General features: G+C 36.5%; 2 protein-coding genes across 2 annotated transcripts; both read right to left on the reverse strand.

Moving 5' to 3' along the window:
- Positions 1 to 1,525: 1,525 nt before the first annotated feature.
- LOC129950536 (uncharacterized) lies at positions 1,526 to 21,506 on the reverse strand. The gene is made up of 3 exons (XM_056062467.1): positions 21,324 to 21,506; positions 6,167 to 6,916; positions 1,526 to 5,725 (listed from the first exon to the last, which is right to left on the reverse strand). The coding sequence occupies exons 1-3, from the start codon at positions 21,504 to 21,506 to the stop codon at positions 1,526 to 1,528; spliced, it is 5,133 nt and encodes a 1,710-aa protein (XP_055918442.1).
- Positions 21,507 to 22,467: 961 nt separating this feature from the next.
- LOC129950537 (uncharacterized) lies at positions 22,468 to 22,938 on the reverse strand. Its single transcript, XM_056062468.1, has 2 exons — positions 22,821 to 22,938; positions 22,468 to 22,766 (listed from the first exon to the last, which is right to left on the reverse strand). The coding sequence occupies exons 1-2, from the start codon at positions 22,936 to 22,938 to the stop codon at positions 22,468 to 22,470; spliced, it is 417 nt and encodes a 138-aa protein (XP_055918443.1).
- Between the last annotated feature and the right edge of the window lie 224 nt (positions 22,939 to 23,162).

The raw sequence follows: 23,162 nt of genomic DNA on the forward strand, positions 1-23,162 counted from the left end.
CTGTGTTTAGTGTTAATTTTTAATTATTTATAAAGTTAAAACCAACTGGATTTATTTTAAAGAGTGAGTATTGTAAATTACATAAAACAGTTTTTTACTCTACAAGCATACACATAACATAACCTTTTTTTCTTTAAATTATTTTTAGATGACTTGACCTTGAATTTGGTGGCTTAGAAGCTGAAGCTTGCCGACAGCCATGGCTGTGAATTATTTTGGTAAGTTGTTGTTTTTGTATAGTGGTTGGTGCATTAATTTTGTTTGTTTTCTTTTCAGGCCAATTTATGTTATATATATATGTTAAATGTTTTCGTTTAAAATTCTAAAGGTCCGTTATTGGTTTCGGTGTTTTTTTTTATAATTTATTTTTGTTTTGATTTAATTTATAATTTTATTATTTTATTGATATTATAATTAATACGGGTGTTATTAATATTATGTTAAGTTAAATATGAATGCATGGGAGGTATTAACTTAAGTTTTATATTATTTTGCATGTTATTATTATGTTGTTATGTTTTGTTATTGTGATTTCAGGTGAGATGCGATGGGTGAGTTGGTAAAATATTTGTGTTATATGTTTTATTAATTATTTGGTTTCTCTTTTAGGTTTGTTTATTGGTTTGGAGTGCCGGACGATAATCTTGTGTTTTTAATAATGGGAAACTTTTGTAAGATATGGTATGCTTCCTTTTTCATAATTTTATTCTATAGTTTTACTTATGTATTTGTTTTAATTTCAATTTTATTGATTTTGCCTTTTGTGTATTTTATTGGTTTGAATGTGATGAGTGTTTTATTTCAGCGTGTGTGAGTTTTTTTTTAATTTATTGAAATTATTTTATTTAAAATTATTAATTTTATAATTTTATATTTTATATTTTATTTTTAAATTTCTTAATTAATTTCAGGTTTTCGCTTTCGTTTTTATTTATAATTCTTTTATGTTTTGTGTTGAGAAATTCAATTTTCTTAAGTTTGGGTTTTAGCATGTAAGCTAATTTAGGTTTTATATGATTGATTTTAGTATATAAATGTGCTGGGTTTTAGTATAACTGTGTTGAATTTTAGCATAAATGTGTTGGGTTTTTGTGTAAATGTGTTGAGTTCTAGTGGACTGTATGATTGGTTAGTTTTGAGATTTCTGAGTGAGTATTCAAATATTCAATGAATGAGAATTTGAAAATTCGTTTTATTGAATAGATTTTCATTCAGTTTTATTTATATTTGAGTGTGTTTGTAATTAAGAATGGATTTTAATTCAGTTTTAATTATATTTGAGTGGGTTTTAATTCATATTTATATTTGAGTAAGTTGGGGTTAGTTTTATTTTGCTCATATTTTTGATTATTAGTTTTTCTTATTTGAGTGGGTTGATTTTCCATTCTTTTTTCTGACGACTTCATTTTAGTTCTTTTTTTGAATTGGTTTCATATTTTCTTAGGGGTTTTAGAATTCATTTTCTTAATTTCAATTTTCTTTTTATTTTGTGTATTAGTTTCAGTACTTCAGATTCCTTTTGTTTTTAAATTGTTTCGTTTTCTTGATGCGTTTTGTTTGATGGAAGTGGACATATCTTTGTGATAGGCCTCTTAAATTCATTATTTTGTGTTCGCACTTTGACAACACGGATGAGATTATCTTGTCCTGGGTAGGTTTCCACTATTCTTGCCATGGGCCATTTCGAAGGTGGAAATCTTTCATCTCGTACCAAAACTAAATCTCCGATTTTGGGTTGGTCCTTGATTTTAAGCCACTTAGGTCTATTTTGAAGCCTTGTGAGGTATTCTCCGCTCCATTCCTTCCAGAAGGTCTGTAGTGAGGCTTGTAGACGTTTCCATCTATCCAGGTATCCAATCCTTTCTACTGCTAGGTCTGCTTCGGGAACTATATGAGCTGATGTGCCAATTAAAAAATGAGCTGGTGTTAAAGCATTGAAATCTTCCAAGCTGTCTGTAACCGGACATAGAGGTCTCGAGTTAAGGCAAGCTTCTATTTGCGCTAGAAGTGTACTGAGCTCCTCGAACGTCAGAGCTTGGTTTCGGGCAACGCGACGCAAATGGTATTTAACAGATTTCACTCCTGCTTCCCATAAGCCTCCAAAGTGAGGAGAAGCGGGAGGAATGAAATTCCAATTGGTACCCAATGCACTCAATGAGTTAGCAATATCAGTATAGTTAAGTTTAGCAGCATTTAGCATTTTTTGGAGTTCCACATTAGCACCTTTAAAGTTGGTCCCACAGTCACTATATATGTTTGCACATATGCCTCTGCGAGATGTAAATCTTCGGAACGCGGCAATAAAGGCTTGTGTCGTTAGATCTGTGACAGCTTCAAGATGAATTGCCTTTGTTGAAAGACAAATAAAAATGGCGAAATAGCCTTTGAATTTTTTAGCACCTCGTCCTTTCCAGGCCTTTACTTCTATAGGTCCGGCGTAGTCGACACCAGTGTGTGTAAATGGTCTAGAAACATTTACTCTTGGTGCTGGAAGGCTTCCCATCAGTTGTTGCAATGGCTTAGGTGCATTCTTAAAACAGGTGAAACATTTATTAATGTACTTTTTGACCGTTCTCTTCATGTTGAAGATCCAAAAACGATTTCGAATGTGTGCAATCACTTGGTGAATACCACCATGTAGAGTTTTCTCATGGGCATCTTCAATTATTAATCTGGAGAAATTATGATCTGGCTTCAACACAATTGGATGCTTTTGATCATATGTTAGGGTGGCATTTTGAAGTCTACCTCCGATTCTTAATATTCCACATCCATCAATAAAAAGATTCAGAGATTTGTTAAGTTTGGTTCTTTTGGTTTTCTGTAGTTCATTTATGACATCATGAAACATCAGTTTTTGAACACTTCTGATAGCTGTTCGCATGGAAATATCGAGTTCTAAGGGTGTCAGAACCGATTTTCTTCGATATATTTCTTTTTTTCTACTATTATAGATAAATCTATGAACATTGGCTATAATTCTTAAGGCTTTTGTTAGTTTGGATTGTTTACAAAGCACATCTAAAATTCCATCGGTATTTTGTATTGCTAAATGAGTTTTTATTTCTCGTTTTTCTTCATTTATTTCACATTGGGTGGGTTGTTCTGGTATGGAGAATTTCCACATCTCCTGAAGAAAGGGTGGTCCTTTCCACCAAAGATTATTATTTCTTAGCTTGGATGGAAGAACACCACGGGATGCAAGATCCGCTGGGTTCAACTTAGTTGGAATGTGTTTCCACATGCTAACATTTGTCAGCCTTTGAATTTCGGTAACTCGATTGGCAATAAATGTTTTCCATTTTGAAGGCAATCCAGAGATCCAACAAAGGGTGATTGTGGAATCAGTCCACGCAAAGACTGATATATTCTTGAACGGAAGGACTGATTTAGTATAGTTGAGTAATTTTGCCAACATCACTGCTCCGCAAAGTTCCAATCTTGGCAAAGAGACTGTACTGACTGGAGCGACTTTAGTTTTGGCTATGAGTAAATGGGTGTGAATGCAATTCTTGTTATCTAAAACTCGAAGATATACCACGGCTCCATATGCCTTGGTAGATGCGTCACAGAATCCATGGAGTTCGACCTGTTGGGTGCCATTCTCTATGTTTACCCATCTCGGAATACGGATATCTTCTAAGATATCCAACTCTTCTTGAAAGGAGAGCCATTCTTGAAGTAGTTCCACAGGAATGTTTTCGTCCCACGAAAGGCCTTTCAACCACAATTGCTGCATAATGATTTTCGCTTTAACGATACAGGGTGCTATCCATCCAAGTGGATCAAAAAGACGAGCAATTGTTGAAAGTATCGTTCTTTTTGAAACGACTTTATCTATAGAGATTTTTTTAAATGAAAATGAATCGGTAGATGGGAACCAACTGATTCCAAGGGTTTTGGTATGATCCAAAGCTCCGAATGTCAATGACACATTTGTTTCCTGATCTGCCTTTGGTATTGAAGCAAGAAACTCTTCGTTATTACTCATCCATTTGCGAAGATGAAATCCAGCAGATGATAAAAGCTTCGAGATTTGGTGATACTTTTCTTTCGCAACTTCTACTGAATCTGCACCCGATACCAAATCATCGATGTACATATCTTCCCGAATCATTTGAGCGGCTAATGGATATGTTACTTCTTCATCTGAAGCAAGTTTCTTTAGCGTTCGATTTGCTAAATATGGGGCTGGGGCAGTACCGAACATTAAAACTTTTACTTTGTAAAGCTTTATTGGCATTGATGGATTTTCACGCCAAAAAAGTAACTGGTAATACGCGTCCTCTGGATGAACTAATATCTGTCGGTACATCTTCTCTATGTCTGATACGAAAGTAATTTTGTGCGTTCTCCACCTTAAAACAATGGCTAAAATATCTGTTTGAGTTTTAGGTCCAGTCATCAAATGGTCGTTTAAAGAACTACCATCCGCCGTTTGATATGCAGCATTAAAAACAACACGTAACTTCGTTGTTGTACTAGACTCTTTCATCACGGCATGATGAGGAACCACATAGTGAAATGGAGAGTTAAGTTTGTTATCTATGTTAATATCTACTTCTTCCATTTGATTGAGTGTGAGGTATTCTTTTAAGCAATCGTTGTATTCTTTGTGTAGTGTTGGGTTGTTTAATAATTTTTTTTCTTGTTTATAAAACATCATTAAGGCCTTTTGTTTTGTTGACATAAGTCTTGGTCGATGAAGTTCTTTGAAGGGTAGTGAAACTTCAAAGCGCCCTCCCGGCACCCGCTTGGTGTTTTGTAGAAAGTGCTTCTCGCACTCGACATCTTCTTCATCTACGGCTTTTTCATAGGGAGTTTCTTCCATTTCCCAAAATGCACGCATTTGTGTGTCGATATCTACCAACTGTGTGTAGACTTGAAGAGAAAATGGCTTTTCCAAAGGAACTTTCCCCAAAACAATCCAACCAAACCTGGTTTTTTGGGCTATTGGAGCTACTTGTTCCTCATTGCGTATGACTTCGTCTAATAAAATTTCGCAATATATGTCATTCCCTAATAAAATGTCAATGTTACCAGGACGATTAAATGAAGGATCTGCTAATTTCAGTCCTTGTAAATGTTTCCATCTGTTAGCGAAGACTTCTTCATTCGGTAAAAGTCCTGTAAGGGTCTTGTATATATAACCTCTTGTCGACGTAATAAAATCTGAATAATTAGAACTCAGATTCAAATTTACAAAATGTTTACAAGAGTTAGCTTTGTTTTGTCCTAATACAGAAACGTCAAAGGAAGTTGGAATCTTTTTAAGACCCAATAATTGAGCTGCCGATTCGGTTATAAAAGTAGCTTGAGATCCAGGATCGATCAAGGCTCTTAATTGAACAAAGTCTCCTTGGGCTGATTTGACTTTTATAATCGCTGTTGCTAACAAAATTTGAGATATTTTAGATTCGTTTAGATGAAAACAGTTTGAAGATGTTGAAGGCGGTATATCGTAGGGGTGTACATTTTGTACATTTGGATTAAATTCCGTTGTTACATGATGTGTTTGCGAGCTATTTGGATTCTGGGTGTTTATATTTGTGTGAGCGAATGTGTTTCTATTATTATTCTGTTGAGTGGGTGTATAAGAGTTTGTTTGTAATTGAGCGCGAGGATTATTTGAAAATGTGTTATTATTATTTGTGTTGTGTTGAAATTGGTTATGATTACCTTGAGAGCTTGATTGTTGATTGAATGCATTTGAAAAATTGTTTGACTGCGAGTATGGTTGCTGATTTGTGTTGTTAAAATTGTTGCTCAAATGTAGGAGTGAGTTGTGTTTTTTATGGCAAAAATGACACGACTTATTACTTGGGCACAAATTTGTTCGGTGACTGTAAGCTAAACAATTGAAACAATTACCAAATTGTCTAACAACTCGTTGTCTAGCACTTACGTCCATTTTTAAAAATTTCGAACATGTTCGTAAGGAATGTACACCTTTATGACATACCTTACACGTAAAATTTTCTGTTGCCTCAGTATTGAGATGAAAAACATTTTTTGTTTGCTTTTTCTGTGTTGATGTTGTATTTGTTTGATATTGTTGGTCCATCATCTCTAAAGTTCGGAACCTCGTTTCCAAAAAGTCAGAGAACTCTTTAAATGTAGGGATCTCTTTTTTAGTTCCGAGAGTTGTTTCCCATTTTGATTGCACCGTAGCCGGTAGCTTTTTCAAAAGCAAAAATATTATTATTGCATCCCAGTGATGGACAGGCAATTGCAGGTTCTTTAAAGCATGTAAAATTTTTGTTGAATTATCTAATAATTCTCTTATGCCCTTAGCATTTTCTTCTTTAACAACACTTAATTCATAAAACAACTTAAGTTCGTTGTTAACGAGAATTCTTTTGAAATCGTATCTCGTTGTCAAGAGTTCCCAAGCCTTATCATAGCTTGCATCATCTACACTTATGTGTTCTAGTAAAATACCAGCACCTTCTTTACAACTTGACTTCAAATAATGTAATTTTTCGATTTTTGTAAGTGAAGTGTTGTTATGTACCAGTGAAACAAACTGGTCATGGAAAGAACGCCAATTTTGATATTCTCCCGTGAATGTCGGGGGGTGAATTTTTGGCAAACGTACATCGTGCGGCTTGTCATTGGTCGACTTTTGAACCAAAGTAGGAGCAGGTGAATCTTTTGCTTTAGCTGCTGCTTCTGCTGCTGCAAATTTGTCTAGCTCATCTAGCAACACAGATTTATAAATTGTATAAATCTCACCAGCTTCATTAAAAAGCTCTTCGATTGGTGCTATGTTTTCATCGCTGCAAACCGCGATTTGGTGCTGTTGAACAATGGTTTGCCAATTGTTACCAAGCGTTTCAAGCCGCGTAGAGACATAGTTCTTTGTCCTACGAGTTGCAGAAACTGTCTTCTTAAAATTCTCATAATCTTTTGATATCTGAGCACATATATTTTTTAAAATTTTTACAGCATTCATTTTAATTTATGTATTTAAAATTTCTTTATAGTATATATGTATATATACGAGTATATGTATGTTTATATGTATATAAATTACAAAAGTAAGTAAATTTTACTCACTGCGATTACTTTCAGGAATGGGTAGCTGGACAACTGCACTCCTGGAATGATGACCACGATGGCGATGACGACGGCGGCGGCGGCTGCGTTGGCGATGACGACGGCGATGACGATGAAGATGATGAAGATGATGGTGATGATGATTATGATGATTATGATGATGATGATGATGATGGTGTTGATGATGGTTATGATGATGATTAAAATGTCTTTATTCAAACCAAATGCCAATTAATTGATTTTAAATTCGTTGAATAAACTTTGAAAAAGAACGACAAAATGTCGGCGCACTGTCTTTTTAATTAATTAAAACTATTCAATATAGGCGGTTTGTTTAAAAAGGCTCGCGAAGGACCAAAATGTTTTGAGTTAAATCGAAAAAGTAAGTTTAATTTTGAATTATAATTTTAAAATAGAAAATAATGAAAAATGGATACAAAATGAAACACCCTTGTTTAACGTTATAAATAGAAGTAAGTATATTTATTTGTGACCTTTTGTCACCTTCAAATTCTTGACAATTTTATAACACATATACAAGCAATTCAACTACATAAAATATTCAACGAAAGACGACATCGGGTAGCGTTCTGAGCTAGTCTTGGCGGCAGCATCCAACAGCATTTGTGTAGAAGCAGCAACAACAGCAGCAACATCAGAAACAACCACAGCCCAAGAAGGAGAAGGTGCCACCAATTAGGACCTACCGGGTTGACCTGCAAGACTTGAAACAGGTATGTAAGTCGGCCACTAAGGGCAAATTTTTAATTAATATTCTAAATGAAAAAGAAAAGCGGTATTCGGTACAGTGCTTCTCACTGGCCGAATACAAATTACTTAAAGAAGTGCTCAAACAGGCCACCGCTGAGTTCTTCAGCTATACGCCTAAGAGCGAAAAATTCCAGGCGGTCCTTCTGAAGGGCATAAGTTCCTGCACGGAACCAGAGGAGCTCTTAGCTGAGCTCCGTCAAAAAACCACGGACGATCTCGATTTTATCGGGGTCAAGCCGTTCACTACGGTGAAGTCCAGGCGAGAGGGTTATAGGCTGCCAATGTTCCTGGTAACATTATCGCCCCAAAGCAGTTTTGATAGTGTGAAGAAAATCACATCTCTCGACTATCAAACTGCACGCTGGGATACATTAAAAAGGCACGACGGCATTTTACAATATACGAAGTGCCAGAGGTTTGGCCATGCCAATGCCAACTGCAATATGCAGTTGCGTTGTGTGAGGTGCGGAGAAACCCACAAAGAAGGAGAATGCAAGCTGGGGAATGAGCGGGTTGAGGATTTGACCCTGCTCAAGTGTGTCCTTTGTGGAAACCAAGGGCACCCGGCTAACTATAGAGGTTGCCCTAAGGTCCAACAAATGAAACAGAAACAGACCAGCCAAAAAGCCGAAAAAAGTCGAACAGTTCGACAGGCTCCAACACAAAAATTCGTAGATCCCAAATTTTCCTACGCCCAAATGATGGTGTCAGGGAATGGAAACACGAGACAGGCTCCACCAACGGTTGCCCCAAAGGCCCCTGTGCCTAAGGCACCAGAGGTGCAGCCTGACATTGTAGCCTTGTTGTTGAGCATTCAAGGTCAACTAACTGGGCTGCAAAGTCAGATAAAGGAGCAAGGCAAAAGGGTAGATCATCTCTACTCTTTGTTGCCTGGCCTGGCGCAATTTAGACCATAATGGGCGCGCTGCCGGAGACGCGCCTTAAAGTCCTAGCTGTGAATGTAAATTCACTGATAAAGATTTAACGAAGAGCCAATATGTTCCAATTGTTGAAAGACTACAGTCCCGATGTGTTTATGGCTAGCGAAACTAAGCTAAACCACAAACACAAATTGACTCATAAAAATTACAATATCGTAAGAAGAGACCGGCCCGACTCCACTCAAGGGGGCGGTGTCGCTCTCTTTATACGAAAAGGCAATAATTATAAAGTCATATACAACAATGAATTGCCAAAGCTCAAGACGCTAGAAGTTTGCGTTGTATGCATTTCTCTCACTCAAGGGAAGCGGATGTATATGATTGCGGCTTATGCGGCTGGAGCTCCGCAGGTTACTTACTTTGCTTCAGAACTCGAGATGCTTTTTAGGGAACTTAAACTGAGCTTGGAAGAAAACTATTTCATCTTGGCCGGTGATTTGAACGCAAAACATGAAGATTGGGGAAATCAAAATAGTAATCCCAGAGGTAATCATCTTTTTAATTTGATGAATCTTTACAGCGTTGAATATGGCGTCGACCTGCTGGCTACTGAAAGGCCATCGTATCCAAGAAGCGGCTCCTTTCTGGACCTTTTGCTGTACGACACCAGACTGACAGTTACAGACAAAGTGGGTAATCACCCTCGAAACTGCTTACAGACAGTCGAGTACGACAGTGATCACTGCGGACTGGCTGCTGTAATGCAGATTCCGAACGAACGCGTGGAGTTGGAGGAATACGTTCCAACGCATTCTTACAATTACAGTAAGATGCGGTGGCCTCGTTTCACCAATGCCCTAGCGAGAGAACTTCGTTTGAGTGACATAGCCCCACCAAACAACAGAAACCTGACAAATACAGAAATTGACCAACATTTACAACAGATGGACGAAACAATAAAACGAACGATGGAACGGACAATTCCAAAGTACAGAGAACGGGACCAAATGGACGCTTACAGAAACGCGACAATTGACGCACTGCGAAGGCACAAGAGTGGCTTACTGACAAGACTCAAAAACTTGTACAGACGACTTACAGACCCACACGACTTGGAGGCTAGGACACTGAAGTCGTCAATAAAAAATGTCAATCTGTTGATTAAGGAGAACTACAGGCTTTCAATAAACAAGTACTGGGACCGCAAGATCCGGTCAGTTAATTCGAGTGACCCTAGTATGTTCCCTAAAATCAACAAGATATTCAGGAAAAAGAACGACAATGACCTTCCGAGTCTGAAACTCCAAAGAACCGAAGAGAACAGGGACGTACTCATGACAGTGCAAATAGATCCAGAGGAAGCCATCTTCAGCGATGACTTTTATATAATTGAAGATCCGAAGGAAAAAGTGGAGGCGGTGGGAGCTGTTTTCCAGCAAGTGTACAAGGTGAATGTTAGCATTCGCCCCAACCACGACCTGGAAAACAGAGCCCTACTTAATCACTTTTACCTCCGTAATGATATCACACATTGGCGATCTGAGAACCGCGGTTTCATGCGGTTCAATGACGATTCCTTGGCAAATGCCATAATCGCCGAGCAAACGGGAACAAGTCCCTTGTTAGTGACGAAGGTTGAGCTTCAGCTCATCTTTAATTCGACTGAATCCATTACTAAATACTTATCGACCAACTTGAATGTGAATGAATCCGTTTTTAAATGCTTCAAGCTAATAAAGAAAGGAAATGAAGAAAATCTTAAATTCATTTCATTTAAAATTGGAATTCCTGTAGAATATGTACAATCTGTGTTCAGTTCTTCTTTTTGGCAATATGGAATTAAGATTCGTGAATTTGATTTCATTCCAAAAAACCTGTCAGGGATGGAGAATCAAAGAGCTATCCACTAAGTCAAGCTTCTCCATCAAATGCTGCAAATACTAATTCTTTGAAGATTTATTATCACAATGCCAGTGGAATTCGAACAAAAGTGCCTGCTTTATTTCTTGCGTCAAGTCATGTTGATTATGACATCATTATTATTGTTGAAACATGGCTATGGAGCGGAATTCTAGACACAGAGATATTTGACAACTCATACATGGTCTTCCGAAAGGACCGCTGTAACTCTGCAGAGGATCGTGGAGGTGGTGTAATAGCTGCTGTCCGCTCTTGTATATCGTGCAAAATAGTGACTCTCCCCATCACAGATGTTGAACAAATTTGTTTTTCAATTAATCTTGAGCCAGGTATTTTTATGTACTTTATAATTAGTTATATTCCGCCCAAAAGTAGTATTGAAATTTACGAAAAGCACTTGGCAAATATTGATTATGTGAATAACTTAAGTAACAACTTGCAAAAAATGTGTGTAATTGGCGATTTTAATTTAGGAGATGTAAATTGGTCGTACTCTGTTGCGGATAGTATGCTTATACCTAGTAATTTAAAAAGAGATATTGAAATTTCCTTTATTGATCACTTGTATGCTCTCAATTTATATCAAGTAAATAGAATTGTTAATGATTTATTCAAAATTTTAGATTTAGTATTTATTCATCATGATGAATTTAAGGCATCAGTTAATCAAATAGTTCCTTTATCATTGTTAAACAATTCGATACATCATAAAGAACTATATATTGAATTACAATTTTACAGTTATTTAAGAAAAGTAGATCACAATGTCAATTCATTTAATTTTTCAAAAACCGATTTCATTGGACTCAATAATTACCTTGAAAATGTTGAATGGAATACCGAGTTTCTTAATTTAAACTTGATGAATACTTTTAATCATTTCTTGTGCATCTTAACTAATGCTTTTTATTTATTTGTGCCTTGTAGAACCAAAAAGAATGGATCCAAACCCCCTTGGTATAACAAAAAATTAGCTCATCTTAAAAATCTAAAAAATAAATCTTTCGCCAATTTTAAAAAATCAAATAGTACGGACGACAAAAATATTTTCTGTAAATTTCGTAAAGATTTTATGGTGCTTAGTAAATTCTCACACAGAAATTATATCTTGAATCTGGAGCTTGATTTAAAGAGCGATCCTAAACGTTTCTGGTCGTTTATAAACTCTAAGCGAAAATCTCTTGGAATCCCAAATTCTATGAATTTCAATAGCGATGAATCTACTGATGTTCATAAAACTCTGGAGCTTTTTGCTCAGTTTTTTGAATCGGTGTATTCTAATGTCAATCCAAACTTTCCTCAACCTCCTCGGAACGGCCCTAAGGTTGATATTGGATCTATACATTTGGAATACTCTGATGTTTTAAGCGCACTTAACTCTCTTAAGCCAAATTCGAATCCAGGTGTTGATGGCATCCCTGCCTTAATATTAAAAAGATGTTCTAAGTCTCTTTGTGCACCGTTGCTTACAATTTTTGAACTCTCTTTGTCATCTGGGATATTTTTAGATGAATGGAAATCTTCTTTCCTAATCCCCATTTTTAAATCAGGTTCTAAAAATAATATTGAAAACTATAGGGGGATTTGCAAGTTGTCCGCAATTCCGAAGCTTTTTGAAAGTTTAGTAAAAAACAAACTTGATTTTCTTGTGAAAGAACATATAAATAGTGCTCAACATGGGTTCCTTTCGGGTAGGTCAACCATAACAAACTTGACATGTTTCTCATCGTTTGTTGTTGATGCTATCGAAATTAGAGGTCAAGTTGATGCTATATATACTGATTTCAGCAAAGCTTTTGATTCGGTAAACCACAGCATACTGCTGCTTAAACTAGATGCTTTTGGAATCCATTCAGTCTTACTGAAATGGATTTCTTCATTTCTAACTGGCAGGGTTCAAAAAGTAAAGATTCAGGAATATACTTCAAGATCAATCAAGTGTACGTCTGGTGTTCCTCAGGGTAGTCACCTTGGCCCATTGTTATTTATATTATTCATTGATGATATTGTCAACTATGTCAACTTTAGCAAATGTCTTATATATGCTGATGATCTCAAATTATTTTCAAAAGTAACTTGTGCAGATGACTGTCTCAAGCTGCAAAAGGATCTGGATAATTTATCTCACTGGTGTAACTTAAACGGTTTAAATCTAAATATAAAAAAGTGCTTCATAATTTCCATCTCTCGAAAAATTCTTACTTATGAGTTTATCTATTCTCTTGATTCCAAGCCTCTTCAGAGAACATTAAAAGTGAAAGATTTGGGGGTTCTTTTTGATTCTAAATTTTCATTCTCTCTTCATGTTGATGCGATTGTTGCTAAAGCTAACTCAATGGTAGGGCTCATTAAAAGGAATTCCGTTGATTTTTCCGACCCATACACCCTTGTATCATTATATACTTCCCTGGTCAGGCCAAATCTGGAATACGCGGATGTTATCTGGAATCCTTGTCAACAAAATTTATCTGATAGAATACAGAGAGTTCAGAATCGCTTTACAAGATATGTATTTTACAAAATGCGTTGGAATTTCTATCCTTGTTCCCAAGCTAGGCAAAGCTTTTTAGGATTGCAATCTCTGAGAGCCAGAAGAACAACTCACGATATTGTTTTTGTGCGGGATATTCTTTGCTGCCACATAAGATGTCCAGAATTACTCTCATTTATATGTATATATGCTCCAACGAGGCCATTGAGGGAAAGATCTCTTCTTTTTGAGACCAGACATAGAACGAACTACGGAAGTAACGAACCAATTTCAAGGTCAATTAGAGAGTTCAATAAAATTTATGATTATGTTGACTTATATCTCTCCAGAGAAAAATTTAAGAATGTATTATACTATTTATTCTTAAGATATTAAGTATTTGTTATTTATTGTTAAGTACATTTATAATATTTATTTTTGACTGAAATGTAATCTGTTAAGCTTTAAGCTTGTAGATGAAATAAATAAATAAATAAATTCAATAAAAAACAAAAAGTCAGCAGGTGTCGATGGTATATCCAACGTTGTACTAAGACATTTACCGATGGAAGCAATTGACATTTACACCTCGCTCTTCAATAATGCACTGAATAATGCATATTATCCAGTGCATTGGAAGACTGCTGTGGTTCATCCTCTCCCGAAAAAGGGAAAGGACAACTCCAACCCGTCAAATCTTCGGTCGATAAGTCTTCTTCCGAGCATCAGCAAAGTTTTCGAAAAAATCATTAATAGGGCTCTGACTAAGTGGGCTGCGGACAACAAAATAATTCCGGATAAACAGTTCGGGTTCAAGGAGGGTCATGACACAATTCATGCTGCGTCTAAACTCGTTTTTGATATCCAATGGAATAAATCAAAACAACAATGCACAGGTGCTGTTCTGGTTGATTTGGAAAAGGCCTTTGACACCGTATGGTAAGAGGGTCTTTACCTAAAACTGAGCAGGCTTGGCATAAGCAAGCCACTGTTGTATATACTTTATGATATGCTTAACGGTAGAAAGTTTGTTGTCAAAAGTGGCAATGTAACTTCTACCACAACATTCTCAATTAAAAATGGTCTTCAACAGGGAGCGGTGAATTTGCCGATTCTCTTCAGCATTTACACCAGCGATCTGATAGGTAGTTTTACAAAGGCAATTGCGTACGCCGACGATCTAATTGCAAACAGAACGGCCCGAAAGGTTGAGGTTATTAGAATTCTCTTGCAGCGTGATTTCGACAAGATTCAGCGATATTGCGACGACTGGAAACTGAAAATAAATGTCCAGAAGTCGGAGACAATTCTGTTCCGGACTCCGTTGGCTAGGGCCACGAGAGATACGTGCAAGAATTGGCGCAAGATGGTCATCGTTGATCTTCATGGGCGGCCATTAGCGAGCAAAAGTGTAGTGAAGTACCTCGGTATCTGGTTAGATCAGTATTTATATTTCGACAGACATATAAATGCTGCTCTGACCAGGGCCAGAGGAGCTTTCGCTCTGACAAAACGGCTGTTTTTTAGCAGTCGGCTTGACCCCAGAGTGAAGGTAATTTGCTACATGGCCCTCATACGGCCAATGATCGTTTATGGTTGTCCTGTGTGGTTCAACGTTGCCCTTTCCCAGATGGAGAAGTTTCGGGTGTTCGAGCGGCAGTGTTTACGACGACGCTGTACCGGCTTATATCGAACAGCCGAATCTTCTTATGTGCATTATTATTCCAACGAGGTCCTGTACAACGGGGCTCGAATCAACAGAATTGACAATTTCGTGATAAAACTCGTTCGAGGTCACATTGCAAGAGTTATGTCTTCGACCAACAATTTAATTTTCGGGGCGCTCTATCCAAACGACGAGTATTTTGAAAGTGCACGCTTGAGCGGCTTCATTCCCACAGAGGCATTCCTCTTTTTAGATAGATGCGGTCTGATACAGGATAGATTGGCAGTTCCGTTAATCTACCACGTCAGACGAAGAACCGTGGATAGGCGACTCCTGTACAATCGGGACGTCATGGCACAAGGCGGAGCAGAGCTCCTTCGGTTCAGTAGGGCTGTGTCCGAACGGGACCGAACTGATAGGGTGAAGCAGGAGAACCAGTTTTGGTGGCTTCAATCGGCACTTGATATTGGGTAGTCGGGATGGGGTTTTAAGCCTTGGCCGGCTTACATACTTGTTTTATGTTTAGGGTTTAGTTTTAAGTAGAATAGGCATGGTGGCACGAAAAAAAAAATAAAAAAAAAAAAAAAAAAAAAACAAAAAATTAAAAAAAACCATTAAAAAACATTAAAAAAAATTAAATAAAAATTAAAAAAAAAATGACAACGAAATATGAAAAACAAAAATGTTAGATAGTTAGATTTGCTGCTGTGGTTGTTCTAGTTTTAAGTAGTTTATAGGTAGAATAGGTAGTTTAAGTTAGTTTTTAAGTTTTATTTAAGGACCTTATTTTAAGTAGTTTGTAAGTAAAAATAAATAATAATGGTTATTGATATTAGTTTTTTTCAAAATTTTCTAATAAAAACAAAACAAATAAAATTTAAATTGAAGTAAAATAGATCTTAAGGCCGAAAGGCATTAGTAATTAGTGTTATAGTTTAGCTTAGAGTGTCCGTATGGGACCATTAAGTTAGTTGTAAGTTATGGATAATTAGGCTAGTTTTATGAATTTTTGTCTAGCTTTAAGATAGGTTTAAGATTGAATAAATAAAAATGAATTTGAAAAAAAAAAAAGTGCGATGGACTGTCATGCAAGAGGTCTTGGGTTCGATCCCTGCCTATGCCAACTAAAGTTTTTTTCACGGGTACTGCCTTTTGCGAGGAATTGACAAATTCTCCAAGAGTAATTCTTGTCATGAAAAGTGCTTTCTCAAATTTGCTGTTCGGATTCGGCTTAAAACTGTAGGTCCCTTCAATCACTGACAACAGTACTCGCACATAGGAATGGTTGAGAGTTGTCAGTCACTAGGCCCTAGTAACAGTCAAACGGACTGTTGCGCCACCCAATTTATTTATTTTTTATCCAGGTTCAGGTGAGCGGTAAGAAATTTTCGTACACGTCGTACTCGGACACAATTACGAAAGAAAGTCGCTAGTGGTTTCGGACCGGAAGGTATTAACGGTCAACCAAAATTTTCACTTTATCATCGGGCTATATTGGCGGCAAAAAGGTTTATTTTGAAATTAACTTGCAGATGCAACAGTTGTTACCAGGCGATCTGATGTTTTTTAAATAAATATATATTGTTATTAATGAAAATGAAAATTGCGTTTTTAAATTCAATAGACATAATATGTACCTGGAAAGCCATAACATAATCTTCGATTAAAGATTGGTTCACCTATTATTCTCCTGCGTAATTGAAATCAACCTTAATTGTGCAATGGTACACGTTTGGTCATCAAAAAGATCAAAGATGTCCTCCAACCGTTCCCCTCAAATAGTTTAAAACAATGCAATATGACAAAAAACGTAAGTCACAGCAATTCGTGGCCGGGTCAGCTAGTTTATATACGAGTATATGTAAAAATCCGGATACAAAACACGCCACCGTTTAACAGAACTAGCTTCACTACCCTGTCATATTAGTTCAAAAATGTACTCGGGGTTTCAAGTTTTCACTACTTTAGCAACATCATATCTAAAAGCATAAGCAGCATATAGAATATCGAAAGGTCTAGAAGCATAGAATACAATTGTTGCCATTCAGTGGTAATTGCAGAAGTTAGTTGTAAGCCCGTAGGGTGCATATTACTATGCAGGATTAAATAGATATACACAAAATATTATACTGGCAAAACACTTTAAACTCTCAAAGGGACAAAAAAATACAACGGAAAACAAGGGACAATAAGCTTCTACATAACTGTATTCTCTTCTTCGGAAACCCCTTATGATATGAGGATATAGAGCGCACAATTTTTGCCCATTTGCCACCGTTTAATTGTTGTCGTAACATTGCTATAGGTTTATAAGCCTTCTGCACGTATATTATTATATGTAGACCAAAGGACTAAGTAGATACAAGCTTGAAAAGTTTTGCCTCATTTGCAGGAGTTAGGTAAAAAGTCAGTCACCTTAACATGAAATCGCTTGTCCGAATATCTAACTTTTCCAAAGGTCGTGTAATAAATGAGAGTATCATGTTCTTTATAGTTTGTATACTCGTACCATGCTATAGCCCGACAATTTTTTAATTTCAAGTGCAAGCAGCATTGTGATGTGGTTTGCTCTTTTTCGGTTGGATGCGTATATGATATAAATTAAGGCTGAATATAATGAATAGTAAGGGTTGTTTGCTAGTTTTATGTTTTTTTAAATTTCCATTGAAAATTATTGCAATGGTCCCGATTTCTCAAATTGAAATTTTTGACTTTTTTAAACATTTCAGTATTACTGTGATGAAATCACCAGTATCATTCATTTTCGAAGAAGTACATACCGATGACACAACACCATGTATTAACTTTATTTGGATTGTCTCTTCGTAATCCCGGGGTGGATTGGTGTCAACTGCTTTAAAATTCAATTAGTAAATACACGAGGCGGTGCGTATTTTGATTTCAGCTCATGGGTTCCCATAACGACGCAAAACCCACCATGTTGAAAGCTTTACTGACTGATTAAAAAAAGATATTTTGACAGAAAGTAAAAGAAAAATACATGGCTGACACGAGCTGTTAAAATCAAACCCGTCCTTATTTAAACAACCTTTATAAAGTTATAATGTGAAAAAAAGTATATGTTATCAATCTTTTGTATACTCTATAGAAATAAAGAAACACATCTTATTGATTTTATGATCATAAATCGATAACTTTTATAAACAAATAGTATTTTTTAAATGGAATTAAAATAAAAACAAACAAAAATCGGGAATTTTAACAATATTGCCTTTAAGTGTGAAGAATAAAAAAATAAATCATTGTAAGATTTGTCAATGGAATAATGTAATACATTATGAAGTCAAACAAAGCTGCTCGGTTGCTACCGAACTATTTAAAGCAGCAGGCGATGACTTGGTAAGGAGCATGCACCAACTCATCTGCAAAATATGGTCGGAAGAATAAATGCCCGATGAGTGGAATCTCAGCATTGTTTGACCGCTACACAAAAAAGGAGACAGGTAAGATAATTACTCACAACATCAACTCCTGGCGTTGAGCCCCATTTGATGGCAAGTTTTTAAACTTGCTGCCCCTGGCATTGTTTTCACGCTTAGTTTTTGAAATTCGCTTAAAGTATTTCACAAGATCTACCCTCTCTCTTTTGGCGAAATGATTCGAGTGAGTTCCTCTTTCTAAGCTACCAAGACTTAACAAACGCTGCCAGTTTGTTAACCTTTGGTCTTGGTTTTGCCCATCTAAATATTGATTTTTCTAGGGTTGAAGAAACCTGCTGCAACATATTCCGTGGTACCATATCTACAATGGTGTAATAATTAAGGTCTTTGATGTGGAGCCATCTATAAATACCGATTCAATTGTCGATTTGTATATTTACTGATTTTCATGGCGTTTTTTATATTTTTATCAGTAAGTCAGCCTCGAACCCATAAGGCAGGACGACGGTCCCTCGTTACTATCGATCTTTAAATTTTTTAATCTTAGGAAGGAAGATAACTATTAGCTTCTTGCGTTCGCTAACAAGTTGAGAATTATCTCAGTGCAGTTCTCCGCCGTGCCTTTTTCAAACATTTTTAATTGCACAGTATCAATCATCATCAAACTACACTGATTTCTTTAACTTGTTCCCCGTAGTCACCACGGGGAGGTGCAAGTAAGCGCTTCTTCCTTCCAGACTATGTCTTCATGGAAGTCAGTTTGACCCTAAAAAGGGAGACCCTCTAAATTGCTCCAACTACAGAGGCATCAGTCTCCTTAACATTGCATATAAGATTCTCTCTGCCGTATTATTTGAACGTCTGAAGCCGTTTGTCAACAACCTGATAAGTCCTTATCAGTGTGGCTTCAGACCAGAAAAGTCCACTATCGACCAAATATTCACACAACGGCAGATCTTGGAAAAACCAAGGAGCTTCAAAACGATACCCACCATCTCTTTATCGATTTTAAAGCCGCGTATGACAGCATACATAGGGAAGAGCTCTACAGAGCATTGTCTAATTTTGGCATCCCTGTTAAACTTATCCGTTTGTGCATAATGATGGACAATGCACGTTGCTCTATTAAGGTCGAAAAAAATCTCAGCGAAGCATTTAATGTCAAAAAAGGTATTAGACAAGGCGATGCACTGTCATGCGACTTCTTCAATATCGTGCTGGAAAGAATTGTGCAAAACTCAACCGACAACAATTAGTGCACAATCTTCGAAAGGTACATCCAATTACTCGAATGATGATATGGACAGATGATATTGACATAATTTAAAGATCAAAGCGTGATGTTAGTGGAGTGTTTTTAAACATTGCGACGGAAGCGAAGAAGATGGGTTTAGTGGTCAATGAGGGCAAGACCAAGCATATGCTGTCATCAAAAAATAGATGGAACAACGACGTCTTGGACAAAACATCACCATGGACAGCTACAGCTTCGAGGTACTCGTAGTTAAGTCCTTTGTCTAACTAGGCACCGCTATAAACACAGACAACGCCACCAGCGCTGAAATCAAACGAAGAATAGCTCTTGCAATTCACTGCTTCTTTGGACTTAGAAGGCAATTGAGAAGTAAAGTCCTCTCTCGAGCATCAACAATCATTTACTATAAGACACTCTTCATCCCGAACCCTGAACCCTATCAAAGAAAGATGAGATCGTCTTAGGATGCTTCGAGAGAAAAATTCTTCGGGTGAGTTTTGGTCCCGTATGCATACATGGAGAATGGAGGAGACGAACTGTAAGGGCTGTACTCTGTACAGCGACACTGATCTTGTTAACAGAATTAAAGTTGAACGGTTTAGATGGTTAGTTCATGTAGAGCGAATGGACATCAACGCTCCAGCCCGGAAAGTCTTTGAATCCAATCCCGAGGGACGGCGTAGTAGAGGAAGACCGCGGCTCAGGTGGTGCACGCAGGTGGGTGAAGACCTCAACCAACTTGGCTTGCGAAACTGCAGACAGCTAGCTTGGGACCGAGCTGGCTGGAAACTCATGTTGGTTGAGGTCCGCTCCGGACTGTAGCGCCAACTTAAGTAAGTAAGTATTATGAATGTTTTATTGATTTTACACAGTTTTTGTTAAACCTGATCAAAATTAATATTAGTCTTTTCAAATATCTTCGGTTATAAGGCAAATGAAAATCGTTTAGACACATACAAATATTATGAAACAGAATAGTTTTTTTTTAAGAAAACGTCATAATAATTTGTCTAATATATGTATGTACTTCCCTTGAAAAATAACATATGTACCTATGACAATTCATAAGTTTTTGAAATAATAAAAACAAAAACAATATAATGGTATCTTCCGCTTATTATATCTTTCTCATTTTCTTCTTCTCAATTATTTGCATCTCTCTCACATTTTTACATGAATTTTTCTATCATAATCGACGATTGCACCAAGCTACTTGATCTGTCAAAACTTCTAGTACTATGAGACACAGTATTTTGACAGTACAGCATTTGGAGACACAATAATTTCAATTTTTTTGATATACAGAATATTAACCATACAATATTATGACCATACAGTATCGTAAAGTAACATATAAAATTTTGATATACAGATACAGTATTTTAAAATATAGCATTTCGACCCGCTCCCTAATAATATATATGTACTAGCAGACCCGACCACGCGTTGCTGTGGCTGAGTAATTAAGTAAGGACTTAATAGACAAAATTGAACACTAATTTACATAACATCTTTAATTTTATTTTATTAATAAATACTATGATTAACATAAATTAAATAGATCCCAGTTAAAGTTTACTGAAGTGCCAATCGAAGAACAATATTTTTGGTCAGCCTGTCTTTTTATAATAAACTCGATGGTCTCCCTACACGTGAACAGGCCACGTATAATTGCCCATGAGCGAAACATGAATTCTCAAGTCTAAGCCGCAAATAGACATTGTTTATCCTTGTGATATGTTAATAGTCATCGTGAAAGCTAAACGTATTGGAAATTGCATTCTTTTGAAAGGTATTGGAGAATCTGACGGTATCATTGGAATGCGTGGTAACAGAACGATTTCTCCTTTCCTGCCAAAATAGTTGCTTCGAGAACATTTCCAGTGATTTTTTTGATTACCAAACGTGTACCGTTGCATAGTTCAGGGGGATTCAAATTACGCAGAAGAATAATCGGTGATCCAATTTTTAACCGAAGATTGTGTGGTGGTATTCCTGATATGTCTAAAGAATTAAAAAATTCAATTGGAAAATTCATTGCCTCGTCTTCATCGACAGTAGCGTCGATTGACTTAAACGACATTATATCGCCTGGTAATAAGTGTTGTATCTGGTAGTTAATTAGATTTACATCAACATTTTTTGCTGCCAAAATAGCACGATCACTGAGCCAATTGTGAGTTAGATAGTTATTTATTATATCTGGGAAGACACTCTCGATCAGATCATTTTTAGTTTCAACAACAGTACAGAAATTGTCTGGCAACCTTATGCATTGGGTATCTTGATTAAATTCCACTTCACCGTTTCCAATATATAATAGTTGCTGAGAAAATACTCGTGCTGTAGGATAATTTTGGAGTTGTATTCGCATGTTTTTTGTTAGCCTTAGGGTTTCAACGTTTCTCCATAAAAATGATTATTTTAAACATGCATTGATTTCATCAGCAAAAGTAGAGCGAGGAATCACTGGTAATGTTTACCGAAAATCACCAGATAATAGTAGAATAGCTCCACCAAAAAGTCTGTCATTACTGTTCAAATCCTGCAAAGTTCTATTTAATGCTTCGAGTGAATGTTTATGAGCCATGTTACACTCATCCCAAATTATGATTGAACTCCTTTGTAACGCTGTAGCCATTCCACTCCTTTTCTTAATGTTACACATAGCATTTGGATTTTTATGGACATCTAGTGGTAACTTAAAAGCAGAATGTGCTGTTCGACCATCATCTAACAAAGTAGCAGCTATGCCTGATGTTGCAATTGCTAATGGAATTTTCTTTTGTGACCGTACTTTCGCAAGGATCAACGATATCAAAAATGTTTTACCGGTTCCACCTGGTGCATCCAAGAAAAAGAAACCACTTTGTTTAACAGCCAACATAATCCGATTGTATACATTTTTTTGTTCGTCAGTTAATAATGGTTCATTATTAGCAACAATTGTAGCTAAATCAAGATTATTAAATTGTTCTTCTCGCTGCAAATCGCTATTCACTAAGTCTATAGCTGGACGATTAGGTGATGGCATACCATAATGACTAAGTGATGAATTTGAGATCATAATACATATTTGGTGAGGAATCTAGTTTTGGACATTGGTTTGTTTGTTTAAGTTGGTATAGTATATCTTCAGTCATGTAGTTTTTATATTTTTCCCACAGTATAGATGACTGTGTTGGAAAACATGTCGTCAAAATGATGGCAAATAGTTGACGAATAAAACTTGGCGAGGACGTTAAAGCTGCATCAGCAAGTGTCAGATCCCAATAATTGTCATCTTCTAAAAGTTGCAACTCACGACATGCATCTTGATACGTACTGAACACTCGACCATTAACTTTTCGTAAAAATTGGAAAGAGATTGGTCCAGGAACATTAACCAACAACAAACGCAAAAAGAAGCATTCACGTTGTTTTGGATGTCGCCCCAGTGTCTCAGCTTTAAATATACCTGCTATAGAAGGATGTGGTTCTCCTTTTTTACGTGGTTCCCATTTTTTAGTTGACATGTTCCATGTAAAATAGCATGGAATATCGGTATACAATAATGATCATATATAGTTAGAACAGTAGATTTTATATAAAGTATTTTACATTTGCAACATGTATGTAAACATTTAGACCATTACTCGAAATATAAACTATCCTATATCTTAAGTTAGACCAAATTACACAAAAAATGCCAACTTTCACCGAAATCGGTTGACTTGGTCAAGAGTTCACTGGGAACATA

The sequence above is a fragment of the Eupeodes corollae genome, chromosome 3 (assembly GCF_945859685.1).
Source record: "Eupeodes corollae chromosome 3, idEupCoro1.1, whole genome shotgun sequence".
Taxonomy (NCBI): domain Eukaryota; kingdom Metazoa; phylum Arthropoda; class Insecta; order Diptera; family Syrphidae; genus Eupeodes; species Eupeodes corollae.